This window comes from Alosa pseudoharengus, unplaced genomic scaffold, assembly GCF_046254945.1.
Source record: "Alosa pseudoharengus isolate Yale_2024_CS ecotype anadromous, Long Island Sound unplaced genomic scaffold, YU_APseudo_1.1 YU_APseudo_1.1_scf_18, whole genome shotgun sequence".
Classification (NCBI taxonomy): domain Eukaryota; kingdom Metazoa; phylum Chordata; class Actinopteri; order Clupeiformes; family Clupeidae; genus Alosa; species Alosa pseudoharengus.
The window spans coordinates 8,238,893-8,260,280 of NW_027468650.1; the positions used below are offsets into that span (position 1 = coordinate 8,238,893).

General features: G+C 44.9%; 1 protein-coding gene across 2 annotated transcripts in view; it reads left to right on the forward strand.

Moving 5' to 3' along the window:
- col11a1a (collagen, type XI, alpha 1a) overlaps positions 1–21,388 on the forward strand; it is an 84,657-nt gene that overhangs the window by 20,400 nt on the left and 42,869 nt on the right. The window contains exons 5-21 of one of the 2 annotated variants that reach the window (XM_076290191.1): positions 238–366; positions 2,625–2,711; positions 3,038–3,187; positions 8,907–8,972; positions 9,235–9,276; positions 9,443–9,505; positions 13,039–13,113; positions 13,578–13,661; positions 14,644–14,700; positions 16,278–16,331; positions 16,443–16,496; positions 17,811–17,864; positions 18,171–18,224; positions 20,164–20,217; positions 20,334–20,378; positions 20,584–20,637; positions 20,747–20,791. In XM_076290191.1, the coding sequence (XP_076146306.1) occupies positions 238–366; positions 2,625–2,711; positions 3,038–3,187; positions 8,907–8,972; positions 9,235–9,276; positions 9,443–9,505; positions 13,039–13,113; positions 13,578–13,661; positions 14,644–14,700; positions 16,278–16,331; positions 16,443–16,496; positions 17,811–17,864; positions 18,171–18,224; positions 20,164–20,217; positions 20,334–20,378; positions 20,584–20,637; positions 20,747–20,791 (1,167 nt within the window). The remainder of the gene's footprint in view (positions 1–237; positions 367–2,624; positions 2,712–3,037; positions 3,188–8,906; positions 8,973–9,234; positions 9,277–9,442; positions 9,506–13,038; positions 13,114–13,577; positions 13,662–14,643; positions 14,701–16,277; positions 16,332–16,442; positions 16,497–17,810; positions 17,865–18,170; positions 18,225–20,163; positions 20,218–20,333; positions 20,379–20,583; positions 20,638–20,746; positions 20,792–21,388) is intronic. The other variant, XM_076290192.1, reaches the window with a different exon arrangement.

Genomic DNA, 21,388 nt, shown 5'->3' on the forward strand with positions numbered 1-21,388 from the left:
AGGGCGCTCATTCCTCATTACCCCACTTGAGAGCGTGCTACTCTGAATCAGCTCACAAATCTCTTTCTCTCTCTCTCTCTCTCTCTCTCTGTCTCTCACTCTCTCTCTCTCTCTGTCTATCTGTCTCTCACTCTCTCTCTCTCTCTCTCTCTCTCTGTCTCTCACTCTCTCTCTCTCTCTCTCTGTCTCTCACTCTCTCTCTCTCTCTCTCTCTGTCTATCTGTCTCTCCTCCACAGGGCGATATCCAGCAGCTGTTGATTGTCGCTGATCCTAAGGCAGCCTACGACTACTGTGAACACTACAGCCCAGACTGTGAAACACCCCACCGCGACACCCTACAGGCCCAGCAGCCAACAGATGATGAGGTCTGTCACACACACACACACACACACACACACACACACATGCATACACACAGACACACACACATACCCATGCACACGCACACACACACACACACACACACACACACACACACACACACACACACACACACACACACACACCCTACTAAAATCTGCTGTGACCCGTAAACAGTCCTCCCTCAGAGGTCAGTATTTCTTTTATTTAGCAAAGGCGGAGAAAAAATATGTTGGCCATAAACAAACAGGTGGTTTGGAGATTTAATAAGCCCTAGGTGGCCTGTAGAGGATTAATGGGTTATTGTCAGTGGGGCCACGTGGTCACTACTTCTTGCTTGTTCCTTTACCGTTTCCTCGAAGCAGGGTTTTTTTCCCCTGCTCCTGAACAACTTGGATCGCGATGGAATTTCTTAACATGCCATGACGTCTAGGTGCTCTCCGCAGAAGTCTGGGATTTGTTCCACTTATGGCTTTAGCAGATCCTCCAGTGACACAGAGAAGAAAAAGAACAGTGTTTTACAGGAGCATACATTACAGTAGAAAAACTTCTGGAACATTCGGACAGAACATCATTGGCTTGCGCAGTTGTTGTCTTAACCTATTTTTAGGCCTTTCCACTGGCAATTGAAAGAAAATGATAGGATCGTCTATCCTAGACATACAGTAGTTCAATATGGCGCCAACAAATATAAGCTAAATTAATACAATTAAACATTTTTAAGTCAACTGGTATCTCTTATTAACAGTGATAAAAAAACAGCCTGTTTCAATAAAAACACAAACACCCCAGAGTAGGGCATCACTCCCTTACTTGCACAAACATTGACAGCAGCATCTCTGAAGGGCCCCCCCTGGTTGGCCCTTTGCCATTCACGTCCTCACATGATGCACGATGGAAACAGCACCACATGAGAATATGAGTAAGAACAGCGGGAGCCAGCCAGCCAGCCTTAAGGCCCTGGAGGCTCGAGGCAGACACCGGCGTCCCGTGCTCTGCTCACTCCAGCACCAGTAGGGCCCCCCTCCATGAGGTCTCCCCCACGAAGGGCTCATGGAGAGCAGCCAGCTCATCAGCTTGGGAGTGCTCCCGTGAGCCCCACAGCTGTATGGGGGACTAACCCTTCCTCTATCTCTATCTGTTTCCCCCTGTGCATGTGATGGATGGACTGTTGTGGGCCAGGCTCTGCAACGCCATCCATTTCTTAGCTAATACACTGGTCCCCAGAAGAGAGATTTTAATAAAATAGTGCAGAGATGGAGATAAGGCAGAAAGAGGGAGGTATTTTAATGGATTACTAGTGATTGATGAATAATAACAACTCCTGCCTTCAACATCTGATTCATTCATCAGTCACTTAATGCAACAACATTAAGGCTTTATGCCGTGCTATTAATGTTGAGTTTTATACCCCTCCTAACTTGATGATAGCATTGTTGGATTTTTCACTTTTCTTTTACTCTAATGACTTAATACAATTTTACAATCTTCTTAGAAATAATACCCATTTGTTTAACTGGAATACATTTTGTGGAACAAAACTGAAGTACTACTTTGAAGTCACTTACTGAGCTCAGCTCTCTTTAAAATGAAAAAAATACCAGAGGGAAAGAGAAAACGCTTGGTAGGACGATACACTTTCCATAAATACAAACCCTCAATCTTGTCAACCTTAGATGTATGACACTGTGTAATTTACACGTGGGGGAATGAAAAAGTTCCATGACGGAAGGTTCCAGACATATGGCATGTGGTATTTTTCTCATGGCTTCCCTGACCTGCTGTGATGTTTTATTAGGGCCTTAACACCCACCTGGGAATACCACCATGCTCTCCACAAGGTCTTTTTGACAGTAACATGTTGGAAATCCCCCACCAGTTTTGATCGTCAAAACTGTCCAAATGTCTCAACACTAATAAAGTTTGGCACATTCAGTGTCATAGTCCTCTGTAATTGTAGTGCCTCTATAAAAGTGTTGTGTTATGCTATGCTTCCATGAACCCAAAATCCATTACACTGGAGTGGACTGCAATTTTTTCCCTAACATTGCAACATGTCCAACAGTTTACCACAACACTTTTTGGCATTATCAATTATTTTTTGCTCTGTATAGCATCTACTAGTTAACTAAATCAACCAATGTGTAATATGTCTGAAAGACATGCTACATCATTTTTGTGTGAGGCGGCACTATTGTTGTCTAATAGTGCTGCCGTAATGCTAACCTGTCTTTGCTTGCCCTATTTTCCTCTCCCAATTCAGTATGCTACTGGCACAGATTATGGAGATTTGTATGAGTACTATGAAGGAGAAACAGCAAAAGAGACAGATGAATACTCTGAGCCTCAGGTAAATAGATTAATAAAACACTTGATGTGTTGTGTCATGTGGTGTCTTGTTGTACGTCATCATGGGTGTCCTTGTCTTCTCCTTCACTGTCAAGCACTGTTTCCATGATTTTCTGTGCTTGTTCCTTTCTGTCTGATATGAATGTAAAGCTCTTTACATGTGTTCCCTTCTTCTAGGCTGAAAAGTACCTGTCTACATGGAACGTACAACTTTCCTTTTAAAAAAAAAAAAACTTTGTCTTGTCTTCATCTTTGTCTATGTGCTTATGTTTTACATGTGTTGTATGTGTTTCCCTGTTGCCCTCTGTCACATCAACCCTATTCCAGAGAAGGAGACGTAGTGCCTTCATGAGGAGGCCGTCAAAGTCCGTCAACCACAAGGCCTATAAGTTCCTGACAGCCAAACAGTCAGCCGCTAAGAAGAAGCGGCATGGCTTCCAGGCCACAGCACCAGTGAAAGACAAAGCCTATCTAGGGGTAAAAGTGCCTGTAGACCCAGTCAGAACCCATCAAGATATTTCCTCTGTAGCCAAAGGAAAATCTCTGATGCTAGTCTGGATGCTACCTAACTCTCCCTGCCCACCTCCTCTCTCCCCCAAGGCTCCTCTAGACTGGACAGAGGTTGTCTCGAGGCCCAGTGGATAACACTTGTGATGTGCTCTTCCTGTGTTAACTCTTCACTCTTTTTTATTCTTTCTCTTTTCCTGTCAATGTGACACAACCTCAGCCAAATAATGTTGATGGAGAGTACTATACTGACTCTGACTACGGAACAGTAGATGCTACTCAAACTCAGTCTCCCATTGCCACAACCGGAGCCAATGAGGTAATTATGTGCATTTTCTCTATTGCTTCATTTGCTTGACAAAGACAGACACAGATGTGACAAAAAGTGAGGTGCCTCCAAGATAAAAAGGCATAGGTCCGGGAAGACAAATGACAAGGAAGTACATGGTATGAAATGACAAAGACAGAACAATTCAAAGCAATTGCTCTGTTCTTTTTTTTAAAAAACCAAGGGGTTATCTCATCAGCAGAACTCTTGAACAGAGACGGGCATGAAACAACATAAAGCTGAAAGGAACATGCCATGTCTTGAGAGTAGTCAATCCACTCCAGAGGGTGCATGCTGTCCATTGTCAGTCGACGTGTCGCAGAACTTGTTTGATGATTGTTACATTCAGTGGATTGCTATATCATCCGTTTTATAGCTTTTTGTTGTTCGAGTCATTTGTGGTGAAGGCTGCACCATCCAAAATAGTGAAATGATCCAGTGTGTTAATTATCCTAAACTGTTCAAATGAGTCCATAAAGTATTATAGATGGAAACCTAATAACCCCAAACCAAATGGATTAAGATTAGATTGTTAATTTAATCTGACGTTAGGCAGGGTCTGCAGTTGCGAATATTTGTTTTTTGTCTTAGTCTTTTGAAATCTGGTGTGTTAAAGTGTTCTTCGTGAGGCCAAATAAAATTATATATTTCAAAAAGGGTTTTGAAAAAAGCCAATAGCTGTAGCCGTAATGAGAAGCACACAGAGCTAAAGAGGATCAGCATGTCTGTTGACGCTAAAGAGGATCAGCACGTCTGTTGACGCTAACTGCCAAGTATCCACCACACAGGACGCACCTCCAACAGTACAGCTTTGTCTCCGTTTCCCTTGCTTGTTTGTAGGAGAAACTCTAGATCCCAGTGAGGAGGGATCTGCTAAACTCAAACAGCTCATAGCATGTCAATCAATCAATCAATCAGATTTATTTATATAGCACGTTTAAACATGACTATGCTGATTGATAAGGGACAGAAAACTGTGAAGTCCCTTTTTAAAAGTCATTGGAAGTGGTGCAGCCTTGGTCATAACTGACATACTCGCATGTCCAACCCAAGCTGGGCAAAGTTCTGTGGAGAAATAGTGAAGCCCTCCCAAAATCCCATCCCAGTCAACAGACAAAGACCCAAGGGCTAATGTTCAAATGTCGCCACATTTACACAATGTTTAATGTGGAACAACCCCACAACCTCCAGTGTGTTACAGCACCACAGCAATTGCACCCCCCCCCCCTCCACTATCCCCCAAGCCTGAAGTCTGCCTGTAACTGCGTTGACTGGATAGTCCTGGCACAATCTCAGTGCTCCAGGACTAGCATCAATGCAGTGCAGAGCGCCACACTTTTCACAGCCAGAGTTAGCTTAAACTGGTATTAGCCAACATGTGCCACACAGATGCAATGACAAAGAAAAATTCCATTTGGAAAATAGAAAGCAAATGATACGGCCAGTGTCCAGTTTTGGGAATGAAAAGTAAGTGCATCTGTTACAGCTTGAGTTGTCCAGATGAATTTGTGTCATTGCATCTCACAGTGTCAGCACGATCAAAACTTAAACCCCAAACATTAGCATAGGCAGTCATGGAGTGATAGAATTTCATCCAAACAGCAGATGGACACTGTGCAGTTTTGTTCCCAAATGCAGAGCAAAGATCTATTTAATATCTTAAGACATACAGGACAATTGCCCAAATTTATACCAGCTTGAAATTCTGTAGCCTAGCCTTACCATCTCAGCTCTGCAGTTTGGACAATGGCTGGAGAAGTAGGCGGAGTCATGTTTTAATGAAACATACTTTTAGTGTCATTTCAGACTTACTTCAGCTATTTTGGTCTTTTTTCATCCTCATGCATAATGCTACTCTAATCATGGGTTCACTGCTTCTGAAAAAAGACTGGAATAATTTAAAGTCTGTCATAGACTTGTATTATTTACTTGTACTTTTATATGTAGAATTTGTCATGCTCTTACAAATCAAGGTAACACTTCATGTGGTCTCTCTGAAGTAACAGATGAAAGTGATCAAATTTAATGTCTGTAAGTGCAGTTTAGTCAAAAGGCTTAGATATCCCTATATCTTTAGCTCTAACTGTTAATATGTTGACATGCAGAAATTGATGTAGGCTAAACATATTCAGCATATTCACTCATAACAGAGCTCAATAGCATTTCTCTATCAACTTACATTCATAATATTTTGCTACCCTCAGTAAGAGTCAACTTTGACTGATGGACTGAAAACACAGCCCATTGAAATTATGAATGATTTAAAGTGAGAGCAAATGCTATTGTACTGTAGCTACTGTTCTGTTTGATAATGCAGGCTACTGAATTCATTACCCATATCATTAAAAGGGACCAGTATGAGGTGTTACCATGTTGCCACTCAGATTTTAACTGTTTATCATGCTGAATTCATGTTGACCTGCTGAGATGTAGGGTATGAATACACTAGTCTGTGCCGATAACTGCTTGACTAACATCCATGTTCCCTCCAACCCCATCCCCTCCTTCGCTGCATTTGCTTGGGTAATGTGAGGCTGTGGAAGAGGAAATTGTTGATGACTATGTCCCTGAAACGGCCGAAGCCGCTCCCGAGCCTACCGTTGCCACGGAAGCGGTGCAGCCCGAGGACACAGCGGCGGTGGCCTCCGAAGGAAACGCGTATGACTTTAAGGAGTATGACCTTAAGGAGTATGACGTAAATGAGCTTGGCGGGAGTCACTATGACTACGGGGCGTACGATGATCTGGGTACGGCGGGGCCCGCCCCGACCGCCATGGCATATGACGATGAGTTCGGGCAGGGCAAGCCGGCCGAAACGGACGTCTCGGAGGCCAGCGTAAGTATGGCACACACCCCCTCCTCCCACTTTGGCCGCAACCCGCCACTCCGAACCAGTGTGGCTGCATGAGAAGGGGTACGAGTGGTGTGGGGTCGTGCGGTGGGTGTTGCGGGGATGGGGGGTGGGTGGTGGTGGAGGCTGTGTGTCTCGTCCGCTTTGTAGCTTCTCTATTCCGTGTCAGAACCGAATGTCTAACCTGCACACTGGGTATGTGGTCCACCCGTAAGTCACGGCTTGGCATGGAGTGTCATTTTCACATGTGAGTTTGCGTTTGTGTGTGTGTGTGTCCTTGGAGCCTGTCATGGAGTCACCTTCCCGCCAGTCCAGATCCTGAAACACGGTCTAACTTTTCTGACCTCCACTTTACTTTCACTTCATATAGTGTCTGTCTGTACTCTTCATATGTCTGTCTTCTGGATCTCTTCTCTCAATATATCTCTCTCTCTGACTCTCTCACACACACACACACACAGACACACACACACACGCACACACACTTTCTCTCGCTCTTTCTCTCTTTGATTTATTTCTCATTTCTTCTGTGTTTTTCTGTCACAGCATGTGCTGACGTTTCCATTGTTTCTCTATGGGTCATTTATTTTCATTTCTTCCTCATTTCTTTTTTTTCCTTTTCCCAGTGTCTCTTGTTTGTTTCTCCCAAGCATTGCACACACACACACTCACACACACACACACACACACAGACACACACACACACACACACACACACACACACACACACACAGGGAGGTAGACGTCATTAACATATCCCATAAGGTCCCCCCTCCTTCAAAATATGACCCTGCACCCCCCACCCCTTGATGACTCTCTTTAGCCCCTTTGGAAAAAAGCTTCCTGTCAGGGGCCTATCAGGATGGAGTGCCCGGGGGTACAGCCGCTACCTCATCGCTCAGGCCCCAGCTGTCTGGTCAGCCGCGGCCTTTTACCCTCTGCCCCACATCATTTAGCCCCTCTTTAACTCGCACCGATCAGACCAGTCACTGGTCACTTATGTCCAGGCCAGACCACAGGACTCCCCACACTACACCAAGGATACATGTCAGGCAGTTCAGATTAGCACAGGAGATGTGGAGTGAATCCTCTCAAGTTTTTGGCTAACGCTGATAAGGAGAGAGAGAGAGAGAGAGAGAGAGAGAGAGAGAGAGAGAGAGAGCGGGAGAGAGAGAGAGAGAGAGAGAGAGAGAGATGTATGTTTAGTCTCTTCCTGTCCAATGTCTGTTGTGATTTCTTTCTTGTGTAAAGAGATGGATATGGGACAGGAAATCAGACAGTCAGATGCGGTGTGTGTGTGTGTGTGTGTGTGTGTGTGTGTGTTTAAGGCCTAAGGTCTTGTTGTCTTAGGCCAGTGTCTGTGTGCTTACTCTGGCAACCCTTAAGGTCTTGCTGAGATGGCTATGAGAATGTGTGTGTGTGTGTATGTGTGTGCATACACACACACAAACACACACACACACACACACTGACACACAAATATTTACACACATGTACACATATTGACTGTAGACACATTGACCCAAACCATTCACAAGCACACACACACACACAATTGTCATTTTAGTGTGAAATGCGCACAACCCTTATTGCTTATGGAACATTTCCAGCTCTACTCTTACGGACCACAGGCAGAACCTCATGCTGTATACGTACGTTGACATGAGAAATGTCATCCCCCTGTGTCACTCAAGGGAAATAAACACCGAGTCCATAGCAGTAATTCACATCCCCACATAGATTTGTTAGTCTCCCAGAAGGACAGCAAGCCAGCGATCACTGAAACTTTTACAACAAGCACAACTGTTATGTCTTTCACACAAAACTGATTTAGTGCTCGCTAGCCTAGAGCTGATAGAGAGTTTGTTTAAACCATACCCCATACCCACTGACAACACCCAGTGGCCAGGCTCTATTCCTTGATGCAGCAGAATGGTATCGTTCCTGTCGTTTTCTCTCCCTCTCTTCTCTCCAGTGCACATTGTGTTTGTTTACATTGACTTGTTCCCCTTCTCTGAGGACAATACAGCCTTGCTGTCACAGCATTGGCATCGCTGTCCATCTGAAGCATGTGTGGGTATTGCACCTTGTATTGAGACTAACATGAACAGCATGTGGAATCCTTCCAACTTTCCCTTTGACTGTTTTTCTGTTGTAGAGAATTCTGAAGTAGTTGTGTTTGTGTAACTCTTTTTTCGTTAAGGTATCACAGCATGTGTAAGAATATGATGTATGACCTCATTTTGACAGAAAAATACCATGATCCCAAGCTGATTGGTTTCTGTAATATCAATGCCCCTTCATTCAGTAATGAACATATTGTAATGAAAAGGAAAAACAAAATTGGCAAGTTTGTTTGGCCACTGCATCATGTCATCTTCTTACACAAACGTAGATCATCAATAATATTGATTAGCAGTGCATCCTATTGGTAGATTTGTTACCTTTTCATGGACTGAGTTGAAGGTGAACTGGGTTGAGGCTTATCCTCCACCCGCTCTTGTCTCTAGGTTGATGGTGAAGCCGGCTACCTGGGACAGAAGGGAGAGAAGGGAGAGCCTGCAGTCATCGAGCCCGTAAGTGTTACCAAGTGTTACCTCAGAAACCTCATAGCCACCAGAATGGGAAAGGAAGGGAAAGGAGCATTTAATGACTTCAGAAATAGCCACACATACTCAGGCGGTATGCTATTTACCCAGATCTGTTTAGATATAGTCCTGAAAGAGATATACTTAGACAAAGCCATTATACAGTAGTTATAATTAGTATTATGTTGTAGTACTGTACTCTAGTACTGTTTCTTGTTTTTGCTAATCACACCTTCTCTATCAATCACAGGGAATGCTCATTGAGGGACCCCCTGGACCTCCCGGCCCATCTGTAAGTAGAATTTTTCTAGAAATGTCTTCTAACAAATATAACATTTGTCATGTAGCATAAGCGAAGCAAGATATAGTATGTGTGTAATGTAGCTGTGCCTCGAGCCACAGGAATGTTTAGAGTGTCTGCGGTGTGATTGCTCACAGTGCGTCTCTGTCATCTTTAGGGTCTCCCCGGCCCATCGGGTCTGCAAGGTCCTCCCGGCCCATCTGGAGATCCTGGTGACAGGGTGAGTGTCTATTCCTGTTCCTGAGCACATGGCTCCTACAGAGAAACATGACCTCTGACCTCCACTGAGACAGACAGAGCGAGAGAGAGAGAGAGAGAGGAGTCGGAGGGGAGGCAAAGTAGAGGAACGGGGGAGGGAAGAGCAGAAGAAAGCACCTCGGCCCCCTCCAGACGACTTCTGTCATGGTGCGTCTGAAGCAGTGATTCTGGCTGGGAGGTTGTTGAACGCGTATGATGTGGAATTTCCCCTGGGTACCCCCTCATTCAGCCGTTCCTGACCTGAACGCGACATGGAGCCTGTGAAATGCTGGGAGTAAAGCCTCTGTAGTTTTCTGGAAAGATTCTGGCTTTTATGTACACTTCAAAAATGTGTCAATCTGAAATAGAATCAGGGCACATTGACATCATTGCCTTGATTCATCGTCTTCAAGTCCACAAGTCCACAAAAAAAGTTCATTGTTCCAACTCCCAAGTGTCCTCGATCCCCTCCATTTCTTCCATCTTTCTGCAAGACCACACAGGAATGGAAAAAGGTTAACCACCCCACCCCCACCCCCACCCACCTCTCTTTGCATTATGCAAATCCTAATTAGTAATGGCTGGAAGCGTGGTTGAGGTACAGTTGAGGAGAGGACAAAGGAACAATGGGCCTTGCTGTTGTTTATGGTTCCGCTAAGAAGACTGCACAAAGCTTTCTCATTAGGAAACGCCAGGGATGTCATAAAGGAAGACAGCATCCAGCTGCATCAAGAGCAAAGGAGAGCAACAGAGGAGCGGATGAAAGAATTGCCCTGGGATATGAGTGTGTGTGTGTGTGTGGGGGGGGGGGGGGGGGGGGGGGTATGTGTGTCTCTGTGTTTATGTGTATGTGTGTGTGTGTGTGTGTGTGTGTGTGTGTGGAGAGAGAAAAGGGGGGGGGGGCTCCACTTTACTTTCTGCTGCTAGAAAACGTTGTTTTCATTAGTGCAATCATGGCTTCCTCTGGATGGAACCTTAATGTTGTTCAAATGGTTTCCTCTGCCATTTTACAATCGCAGCAAAGTGGGCGAGTGGAGAGTGGAGAGGGGTCTTTATTGGTCCAGGCCTCGGGGATGTGTAGAATTGCTCTGGTGGTGAGGGAATAAAAAACACTTCCCATAGACAGAGCAGTATGTACTGTGCAGTATCCCTCCACTGCAAGAGGAAGTGAAAGCTACATTGGAGAGGTGTTGCATGAACTACACTGTGAACTGCACTGTGAAAACACAGTTGGATTTGAATGTTTCTTTTTTTTAATGCATCTTGAATAGAAGTTGAACACTTCAGTGAAGGAGCTAAACTTTCCCACATTAGTTTAGAAACAGGAAAAGCAGCAATTGTGTGCATGTGTGTGTGTGTGTGTGTGTGTGTGTGTGTGTGAGAGAGAGAGAGATGGATATCATCCGGTCGCTCACACAGAATTGCATTATAAGCGTTTGTTTTCCTAAACAATGTGTGCTAGAATGGCTAGATAGCAGCCTTTTCACCCAGCTCCCAAACACCACAGTAAGAAACCGCTGCAGCCGACACCCGGTCCTCATTTACTATTTGATTTGGTCCTGTGGCAGGCCATGTGCTGCTCTCATGTAATCTAATCACACCTAACCAAGCGGAGACACAGGCAGCTCTCCACAAACACAAAGCGTGCATGGACGTGTTGTGATCATCTGTCTTTGGGCTCTGTCAAACATGTGTCCCTAATGGCACTGCGCCTGTCTCTGCGGTGTCTCCGGCATCTGACTCCCGGCACGACCTGACTCGGGGAAGCACATGGAAGACATTCAACCGAGACAACAGACTTTTGAAAGAGGCATGAGAGAAACGGCCAAAGCCAGCCAGATTTGAATCAGAGCTGAATTTCTCGACACCCAAGCCCCACAGAGAGCTGCAGAGGTTCTATCACGCTCGCAAAGTTTGATCAGAAATGCTTGTGATTTCTCCAGATGTGTGTCAACACACACTGTTCCAGGTTGACATACACCATTAGTGCACAATTAGAGTCAGCAGTCAGTGAGCACATGAATGTGGCCCAGGGATAATACTGATTGTGTGTTTCCCTTGGAGTGTGCACAATCGATTGCTCAGCATCACTGAAAAACATTGAGATCAGAGAGAGAGAGAGTGTGTGTGTGTGTGTGTGTGTGTGAGTGTGTGTTTGTGTTTGTGTGTGTGTGTGTGTGTGTGTGTATGTGTGTGTGTGTGTGTGTGTGTGTGTGTGTGTGTGTGTGTGTGTGTGTGTGTGTGTGTGTGTGTGTGTGTGTTAGGTTGATGTTAGTTTTGGACGAGGGCGCAGTGTAGCGCCCTGTTTGGATATCGTTCTGTTTAGGGTGTGTGCAGCATGCAAATGATGCGAACAGTCAACACACCCCACAGTCACACGCTGAAAAAAGACATTCTTGGTTTTGCCGACGAAGGAGGGAAAAAAATGGATGGAGTGATGGAATGCACAGAAGTGCGAGACTAATAGCAAGAGTGAGGGATAGCGAGAGTGTGAGCCAGTGAATGGATGAGTGTGTGAGAGTGAGTGTGTGTGTGTGTGTGTGTGTGTGTGTGTGTGTGTGTGTGTGTGTGTGTGTGTGTGTGTGTAAGTGTGTGTAAGTGTGTGTGTGTCTGTGTGTGTGTAAGTGTGTAAGTGAGCGTGTGAGTGTGTGTGTGTGTTTGTGTGTGTGTGTGTGTGTGTGTGTGTGTGTGTGTAAGTAAGTGAGTGTGTGAGAGAGTGAGTGGGGTGAGTAAGTATATTTCCATGGAACACTGTCCTTCTCATCCTCCCAGCCCTCGCCTGCCCTTCAGTGCAACACACAAAGGCCCATCTGATGCATCAGTGCTTCCTGGTGGCTCTGACCAACTGACCCGACCTCACACAATCCCACAATGATTCCCAGCAGTGATGAGTTGCATCATCCCACAGTCATCCTCAAGGTTGGCGGATCCAGAGTCTGGCGGTTTTAAGTCCGCCCCTGCCCGTTGGGAAGACATCGGAGAATATTAAAGAGTTCTTCAGGTGCCCATGTGCAGAATCCATTTCCTCTCTGTGTCCCCGATCATAACAAACTGCCCAGGGTTTAAGAAACAGCAGGACCAGGGCTGGAGAGCCCCTTGGTGTTTCACACAGGGAGGAAACGGCTCACGTGAAGCAGACTAGAAAAACAGATGGGCACTCGTCGTCTCATAAGAGAGAGTGCTATGGAAATGTAATTACATGTCTGAAGCGTGGGCTCTATGTCTCCAACATGGAAATGGGGAGAGAGGCCCACTGACCCAAAGCTGTGGGTTTAAGTCTGGGTGATGGGAGTTTTTCCAATGCTCCATTCATCACTCTCTCTCTCTCTTTCTCTCTCTCTCTCTCTCTCTCTCTCTCTCTCTTTCTATTTCAGGTCAACCCATGTATTTTATGTACTGTTTCATGGGAATTCCAATTACTTGCCTGGGTCCTGTCTAAAAGAACTTATTAATGTGTCTATGTTTCTCTCTCTCTCTCTCTCCCTCCCTCTCTCTCTCCCTCTCTCCCTCTCCCAGGGTCCCTCTGGACGTGCTGGTCTCCCAGGTGCTGACGGTATGGCAGGACCCCCTGGTACCATGCTGATGCTGCCAGTAAGAGCGTGACCTACGAGCATTCCGCTATTTCTAGGAGATACAACAATAGTTAATACTCAGTTTAGACAGATCTCGTTTAGACATCAGCTACGTCTCATATGTGAAGACTCACAGTTCTGACATGGATTTCTGCTGTTAATACACTGTGTTTATGTGAGTGCAAAAGTGACTTCACAGCTCAGGCAGGATTTGGTCCAAATGTGCAGTTTAATTATGTTAATAATACTTAGGAAATTACCATGAAATGAGTTAATGACTATTCCAAATGGATTTGAACCCCATTAGCACTGAGTTACTCTACTAAAGGATTTTTTATCACTATAATGAAATTTTCCTTAATAAATCTGTCCTAATACAAACTATGCAGAAGGCTTTAGTTTTGTGCCAGTGTAAAGACATTGTCACCAAATTGCCACATCGACTCCACAGGACCTAACCCCTTCTCGTGTGCTTGTCTTTAGTTCCGCTTTGGAGGCGATGCCCAGAAGGGCCCAGTGGTGTCTGCCCAGGAGGCCCAGGCTCAGGCCATCCTCTCCCAGGCTCGGGTGAGTGAGCAGGGCAGTGGCCTGGAAAAAACTCACGCCCAAACAAGACCTCCACCGCTCCACCCTCGGGTGGTGGTGTGTGTGTGTGTGTGTCAGGGCTACTTTTAACAGTCTTTTTAAAAAAGTGTGGATAGGTGGGTCTGATGGTTTAGTTTTCAGGTAGTTTGGCCTTGCCTATTTATGTTCTTTTTTTAATTATTTATTTTGTGCTCAAATGAGTGGGTCAGAGACAGGCCTGGGAAAAGTGTAGAGTGCAGCCTGTTTAGACAGATGCGGCAAGACTGTTAAAAATACCAAAGTGATGTCCTTTAGCCTGCGGGTGGGCCAGCCCAACAGGTGTAGAGGGAGGCTCTGGGGCTCAACCTTGAGTGGAGGGGTGTGGGCACTGACCACGTGTCATCAGGTTTCACGAGCAGCCAGGTCACTTGACCATAGCAAAGCCAGACCTACTGCAGCATAGCAGGCTACAAGGAAGTCCAAGCTGACGACATAGTAAAGCTACTAATATCACCGTTTAAACAAGAGCAGTTTCGGATGACAGCATTATTTCCACTTCAAGTGCTCATTGAGCTGAGTGAGCTCATTGAACTCAAAGTCAAGTCAGTGAGCTCAAAGTCACCAGACACTATCATTAATAGAACAATGAAGAGCAAGATCAGTTTAATTAACTATTGTGTAGGCACTGATATCATAAAATAATTAAAGTTAACTATTCTAGTGGATAAACACATCATGGTGATGTGGTATGTGGTACATTCTAACACACTGGGTTAAAAACATGTAAACAAAGAGACATATTAAGACACTCCTGTTGTGTTACATGGTTGAAAAGAACTAGCACCAAAGCCAAGGCAGATGTAGAGTCAAACCAAACAGTATGTGGTGTAAAGGCATTCCAGAATTATCACCAGCATTTATGTCCAGCATTCCGTGTCATCTTAATGGATGTCTATATGTGTGTGTGTGTGATGACCTTCCACAGCTCGCCATGAGAGGTCCCCCAGGTCCCATGGGTCTTACTGGACGCTCCGGCCCTGTGGTAAGTCCTCTCAACCCCAGCTACTAGAAAAACAACACACAGGTCTGGTGAAAATATCCCCACCCCCCTTCACACACACACACACACACGCACGCACGCACGCACGCACGCACGCACGCACGCACGCACACACACACACACACACACACACACACACACACACACACATGCTGCTGCTTCTGCGAGGCACAGCTCATTAACATTCCTTCAGGAGAAATACGGTGTGTGTGCTGCTCGCGACGCACCTGGATCTCCACGGTGCTCTATGAGACGCGCGCGCGTCAGACGGCCTAATCTGAGGAGCCGCAGCGCTGCTGCTGCTGAGTCAGACCCAGCGAGGATGCCAGCCTTAGCAACAGTCTGGCCAGTCAGCTGGGCCTTCTCTCCTTTAGTCATTAAATCTCCTTTATTCTTCTCTCACTCTCTCTGCTCTCTCTCTCTCTCTCTCTCTCTCTCTCTCTCTCTCTCTCTGTTCCTCTGTTCTCTGTAGCATTCTTGTGATATTTGAAAGTATAGATTGACGTGATTTCTCACTTGAAGCATTTCCTAGAAGTCAAGGCAGCCAGGCCAGGCCAGGCGTAATGACTACCCTATCTGCCTGATCTATCTGCCCCTTGAGCTGCCAAGAGAAAAGTTCTCAGTCATTCTCTGTCAGCTGGCTTTTTTTTCTTCTGCTGTCTGGGGCTTGTCGACACACGATTGTCTATTTAACTGGAAGCAATCCCACTACAGGCAGAGCAGCAAGGATTTTCCTGCAAATTGTACATTTTATGATCATGCACCCGAGTAACAAGGAGGAAAATGCCTTAAAATGAGCCCTCTGGACTAAAATATAGATCTATGGATGAAAGAAAATCTGAAGAAGATAAGTGCAGTTAAGAATGTAACTGTAGCAGCTCTTTGCCTGCTAGGGGTGCATTTTTGTGTGCATTTAACTACCCTAAGTGTTCTTTATGGAAGGGATAAAGTACAAACTAGGCATTCTCCTGCCTCAGTATGTCTAATTCGTACCATTTGTGCATTGGAGATGCATGTCAGTAATTGCTAAATAACTAGCTGCTAGTCCCTTTAAGTATAATTCAAAGGGCACATGGATTAGACACTTCACATCATTCGGCTGGCTTTTTTTAAACCCCGCCATTCCATGGTACAATTTTAAACTTAAATGCCCTTTCAGCCAAACACTCAATTAAGTTATCTGGCTTTGAATGCATCATTTACTGAGTGCATAGTTGCAAGTCAAGTCTCACCACCTTCTCTCTCTCTCTCTCTCTCTCTCTCTCTCTCTCTCTCTCTCTCTCTCTCTCTCTCTCTCTCTCTCTCTCTCTCTTTCTCTCCCCTTCTCTTTTGCTCTCTCTTCCTGTCTTTCTCACCCTCCCTTCTCCCACTTTCTTGCCTACTCTTTCTTTTCTTTTTTCCCCCTTTTATTTCTCCTCTTCCCATAGTTTAGCAGCTGTTTAACATCGCCATCTGCTGTCTGCTTCGATGCATCACACGTGATTGTCCGAATGTTACTCCTGCTCTCTCTGAGATCGTGACTTAACGGTGATTTTCCTTTATCTCTCCTTCCCTCTCAGGGCCTTCCTGGAGCTTCTGGACTTAAAGGAGAGTCTGGAGACCCAGGCCCTCAAGTAAGAGACTCCACAGCACCCTCTAGCACACAATGCGAGCATGTGCAGGACTTCTCTTCTGCCCCGTGAACAGTGTCTCATCTGTCTGTCTGTCTCTCTGTACACACACAGGGTCCGCGTGGTATCCAAGGCACCAGTGGTCCTATGGGGAAACCTGGCAAAAGGGTGAGTGGTCTCTGCTGCACCTCAGAGTGTGTGTGTGTGTGTGTGTGTGTGTGTGTGTGTGTGTGTGTGTGTGTGTGAGTGTGTGAGTGTGAGTGTGAGTGTGAGTGTGAGCGTGTATGTGTATGTGTATGTGTATGTGTATGTGTATGTGTATGTGTATGTGTATGTGTATGTGTATGTGTATGCATGTGTGTGTGAGTGTGTATGTGTGTGTGTGTGTGTGTGTGTGTGTGTGAGTGTGTGAGTGTGAGTGTGAGTGTGAGCGTGTATGTGTATGTGTATGTGTATGTGTATGTGTATGTGTATGTGTATGCATGTGTGTGTGAGTGTGTATGTGTGTGTGTGTGTGTGTGTGTATGTATGTGTGAGAGCGTTTATATGTGTGTATGTGTGTGCGTGTGTGTGTGTGTGTGTGTGGGAGTCTGTGTGTGTGTGTGTGTGTGTGTGTGTATGTGTGTGTGTGTGTGTGTGTGTGTGTGTGTGTGTGTGTGTGTGTGTGTGTGTGTGTGCGTGTGTGTGTGTGTGTGATTCCAAAGGGATGGAGGTAAGCTCATCCACTTGGACTGAGATGATGGAGTAGGCTCAAAACAGAAAGCAGCTCCGAGGCATGCAAATGTAACAGCAGTGGTTTGAGTCAGAAAAGACAACAACAACAAAGTCCACTCTCTGTGTTAGAACTCCAGAATCAGACAAAATCCTTCAAATGACTCCAGAAAGCTATCAGTGCTTGAATGGCCAGGGACAAATGCCAGTATCCTATTCTCCACCATTTGCAACCAATCAGTGGGCTTTGTCATCCCAGAAGTTTCTGAAAGGTGGATGTGAGTAGTCATAGATGTCTGCCAAGTGTCTACGAAGGACAAATCAAGCACAGATTTTAGATGTTCCTAATCCAACCCCTCCTTATGATCAGCTGACTCCTAGCTGTTTAATTGTTGGGTTCTTAAATAAGCAGTTTGTAAAAACATTATTTTAAGCTTACAATAATTCTGTAATTCTCAAAGCCTGACAAATATGACATTTTATGGAATTTTCCAAAAGAATATTCCTTTGCATTTTTGTTTCAGGCATTACATCTTATTTGCTTACATTTCACTAGAAGGGAGGGAGACATCTGAAACAGAACCATGATGCATGAAATGGACAGAAATAATGTTTTACAAAATGACCATGTCCCCGTCTCTTCGGAGCTGCAACCATAGAACAGAAACATTTCAGGACAATGCTGACTACACATTGACCCTCTCTCCGGTGTTTTGGGTTGCGGTTGGTTCTGCAGGAGTGTGGACTCAAGCTTTTGTTTGTCTGTTTTAGGGTCGTGCTGGAGCCGATGGTGCCAGAGGAATGCCCGGAGAGTCAGGTTCCAAGGTGAGAGGCCCAACACCCACTGGGAACAACTACAAAGAAACTCCTGTTTTTTTTCCCTTCCTTTTCTAGACCTCTACATGCCATTTGAAATCATCCCACATCACATCATTTTAATGTAATGCACGTACACATATAATAAGTATCTGGCTGCACCAAACTGGCCTCTCTTACCATCACTTGGTGTCTCTCCTGAAAAAGCCACACATCATCATCCTGCATTACACAGTATAAGTATGCGGTATAAGTGTGTGATTACAACGGACTGGCTTGAGTAACCGTCGTTGTTTTTTTGTGTCTCTCCTGCAGGGTGACCGTGGCTTTGATGGACTACCCGGCCTTCCAGGAGAGAAGGGACACAGGGTGAGTGAAGAAGACTGACCGCTTCCAAACCGCACAGCTGCACTGATAGACAGATAGCGTCCACTGGCCAGACTCTGAGACAGAGACCTGGTGAGATTGGAGGGAGGAGAGGGCAGGTGCTCACTTTGAATTCAGTGCAGTTGGACGTTTGGACGTGGGAAGTGCTCGTAAGTGATCACAAACTCTTGGACAGAACCAGGCATTTAGCGTAGCCGCTGGGAAACAGAGAGGCACAGAGAGGAAGAGAGATAATAATGAGAAAAGATAATGCAGGTTTTCCAGCTCTTTTCATCTTGACATCAATCCCCCCCTTTTCTCTCCCCCTCCCTCATTCTCTGTCTTTCCCCTTCTTTCTCTGTTAAACTCTTTTATCCAACTCTCCCTCTCTAAAAAAACTCTATCTCTCTCTCCTCTGTTTCTCTCTATCTATACCTCCCTCTTTGCTCTGTCTCTTTCTCTTAATAATGCTTTAATGAGATTTAGATCTCAGGTATTCGTTGTCCGCGTCATAGGGTCATAACCAAATCAACATTGGGGCTTCTGTAAAGTTGCACCATGCTGTATGTTGTCAAAACAGCGAGCTTTGCTGTCCATTGTGATGGCATTGCTGAGAAATGACTGTAAGACATAAAAAGGGTCTATTAAAAGGGCTTTCAGAGCTGCTTCAGCAAACAATGGAGTATTATGGCTCAGGGAGTGAGTGAGCGAGAACAAGGCTTTTATGGGCTAATGCTCCAAACACTTTTGGCCGAATCTGCCTAAAACAAAATGTGAGAGTGATTAGATTTTGAACTGGCATCGGATTCTGAAAGTATGATGGCTCCTCTCCTGCTTCAGCTCTTTCTGCCTTTCTTCTTTTCTTTCTCTCTCTCTCCCTCTGACTCTCTCTCTTTCTCTAGGTCTCTCTCTCTCTCTATCTATCAATCTATCTCTCTATCTCTCTCTCTCTCGCTCTCTCGCTCTCTTTTCCCCACTTATGAACTCACTGACCCTTGGTATGAGATAATCCCCACAGTTCGTTGAGTGAAATTAGGGAATTAGGTCTGGAATTAATTGAACAGATTAAGCCCCAAACGATTTCATTAGAAAGGAAATGGAATTCTGTTTAAATTATGTTTGTGAGGAGTTCATTACTAAACACAAACTAAACACACAACTGACATGTTTGTACTGAGGTTAGTGTAAAGGCTGTCAGTCTGTATAGGCCTTCTGCTACTAACCCCTTGTTTCTATGCCAACTCCAAAGGTCCTTCATTATATTGATGACCTCTTAAAGGTTTAGTGACTTCTGAGGAGTTGCTGTTAATCAAGGCCTGGTGGTCAATAGCTCATTGCAGAAACTACTCTGTGTCTGTTGTGTTGGGTGCTAGGACGGACATCATTATCGATCTGTTGGGAATAGCTAAAACCTGTGACCAAATGTGCAGGGAGGGAAAGAGATAGAGCAAAGGTGTGTGTGTGTGTGTTTGTGTGTGTTTGTGAAAGGTAACGTGTGTGTGTGTGCAAGTGAGTGGCAAAGACACAGATAGAGAGGAAGAGAGATAAAGGGAGACAGAGAGAGTTTTGTCTTTTAAAACCACTTCAGTGAACCATCATATGCCCCCCAAAAAATAACACAGCACACCAGGGAGAGATAGAGAGAGAGAGAGAGAGAGAGAGAGAGAGAGAGAGAGAGAACGAAAGACAGGAAGTGAGAACTAGATCACAGACAGGTCATTTGCAGACTCTCCATGGTGGGCCTCCTGATCCCATGTTGGTAATTACAGGACAGGAACACCAGTTACGTATAAATAGAGATTATAAGCAGACCACCAATGATAATAATACTCATCTATTAATCTGCCCTGTTTAACCTCAGCATCTCTCTCTCTCTCTCTCTCTCTCTCTCTCTCTCTCTCTCTCTCTTGTTTTTTGATTTTTATGCTTCTTTCTCTGACAGGGAGAGTTTGGACCTCCTGGACCTCCCGGAGCTCCTGGAGAGGATGGACAGAGGGTGAGTTTGTCCGAAAAAAACAAACAAAGACAAAAACAAAGTAATTTCCAGACTTCTGGTCTCCTCAGTGTTTGCAGTTCAAAAGACTGATGTGTTTTTTATTTTTTCATCTTCAGGGAGAGGATGGAGAAATTGGGCCAAGAGGGTTGGCTGGCGAGGCCGTAAGTATCAGTTCTCTCAAAGTATCGGCTAAAGAACTTTGTTGTGATGTGGTCAGACTTCCACTAGATGGCAGTGTTGTCTAATTCTCAAAATCCAATATGGTGCAACAGACACCATTGTTATTTGACTAATGACTTTAAGTTTTTGTGTTGTTGTTTGTGTTGATTTGAACTTGGACTCCTAATTAATTCCACTTTCATTTAGGGCCCACGAGGTCTTCTTGGACCAAGAGGTCCACCAGGACCACCTGGGCAACCCGTGAGTACTTTTTGATTCTATTTTAGCCACATCTGCATACATCAACTATAATGGACTTCACCACATGATTATAGCCTAGACCCTAACCATGCATCTTGTGTGTCTATAGGGTGTTGCTGGTGTTGATGGCCCACAGGGTTCTAAAGGAAACATGGTAAGGACACTTGAAAACCTCCTGCTGTTCTTTAGCCATTCTTAGTTGATATTTTGCAGACTTCAGCAACATGTTTCTATACATTTATATCATTCTATCATACTTCTACAACCCATGTGCTTTGTTTTCCTTTGCTCTGATATTTTGAAAGCTCATAGTTTTGAGTGTCAGGCATCATCTGTGTCTCTGAGTGTAACTCCATCTGCACCCATAACTTGATGGAGCCCTGTTCATTTCAAGATGGCCTCCCACTTAGCATAAGCAACCACTGAAGAGACTCCACACCCTAACGTCAAGTTCTAAATCTGTTAGGAGTTGTAGGCTAGCTACATCGCCACACTGCAAGCCACATCCTCAGTCACATGCATAGTGTTAGTACATGAGAGTAGTACTCTCATGTAAACACAGTATGTGAATACTATTGAGATAGCCCACTCTGAAGTTGTCTCATGGGTTATCCTAGACTTTTAAATGTATGTTTATAATATAAACAATGTCTTCTTTAAACAGAAGTGCAAGCACACTACCATAACATTACATTACATGGTATTTAAGCCTGATAGATGATCTCAGTAATATAAACCCTCTGGTTTGAGT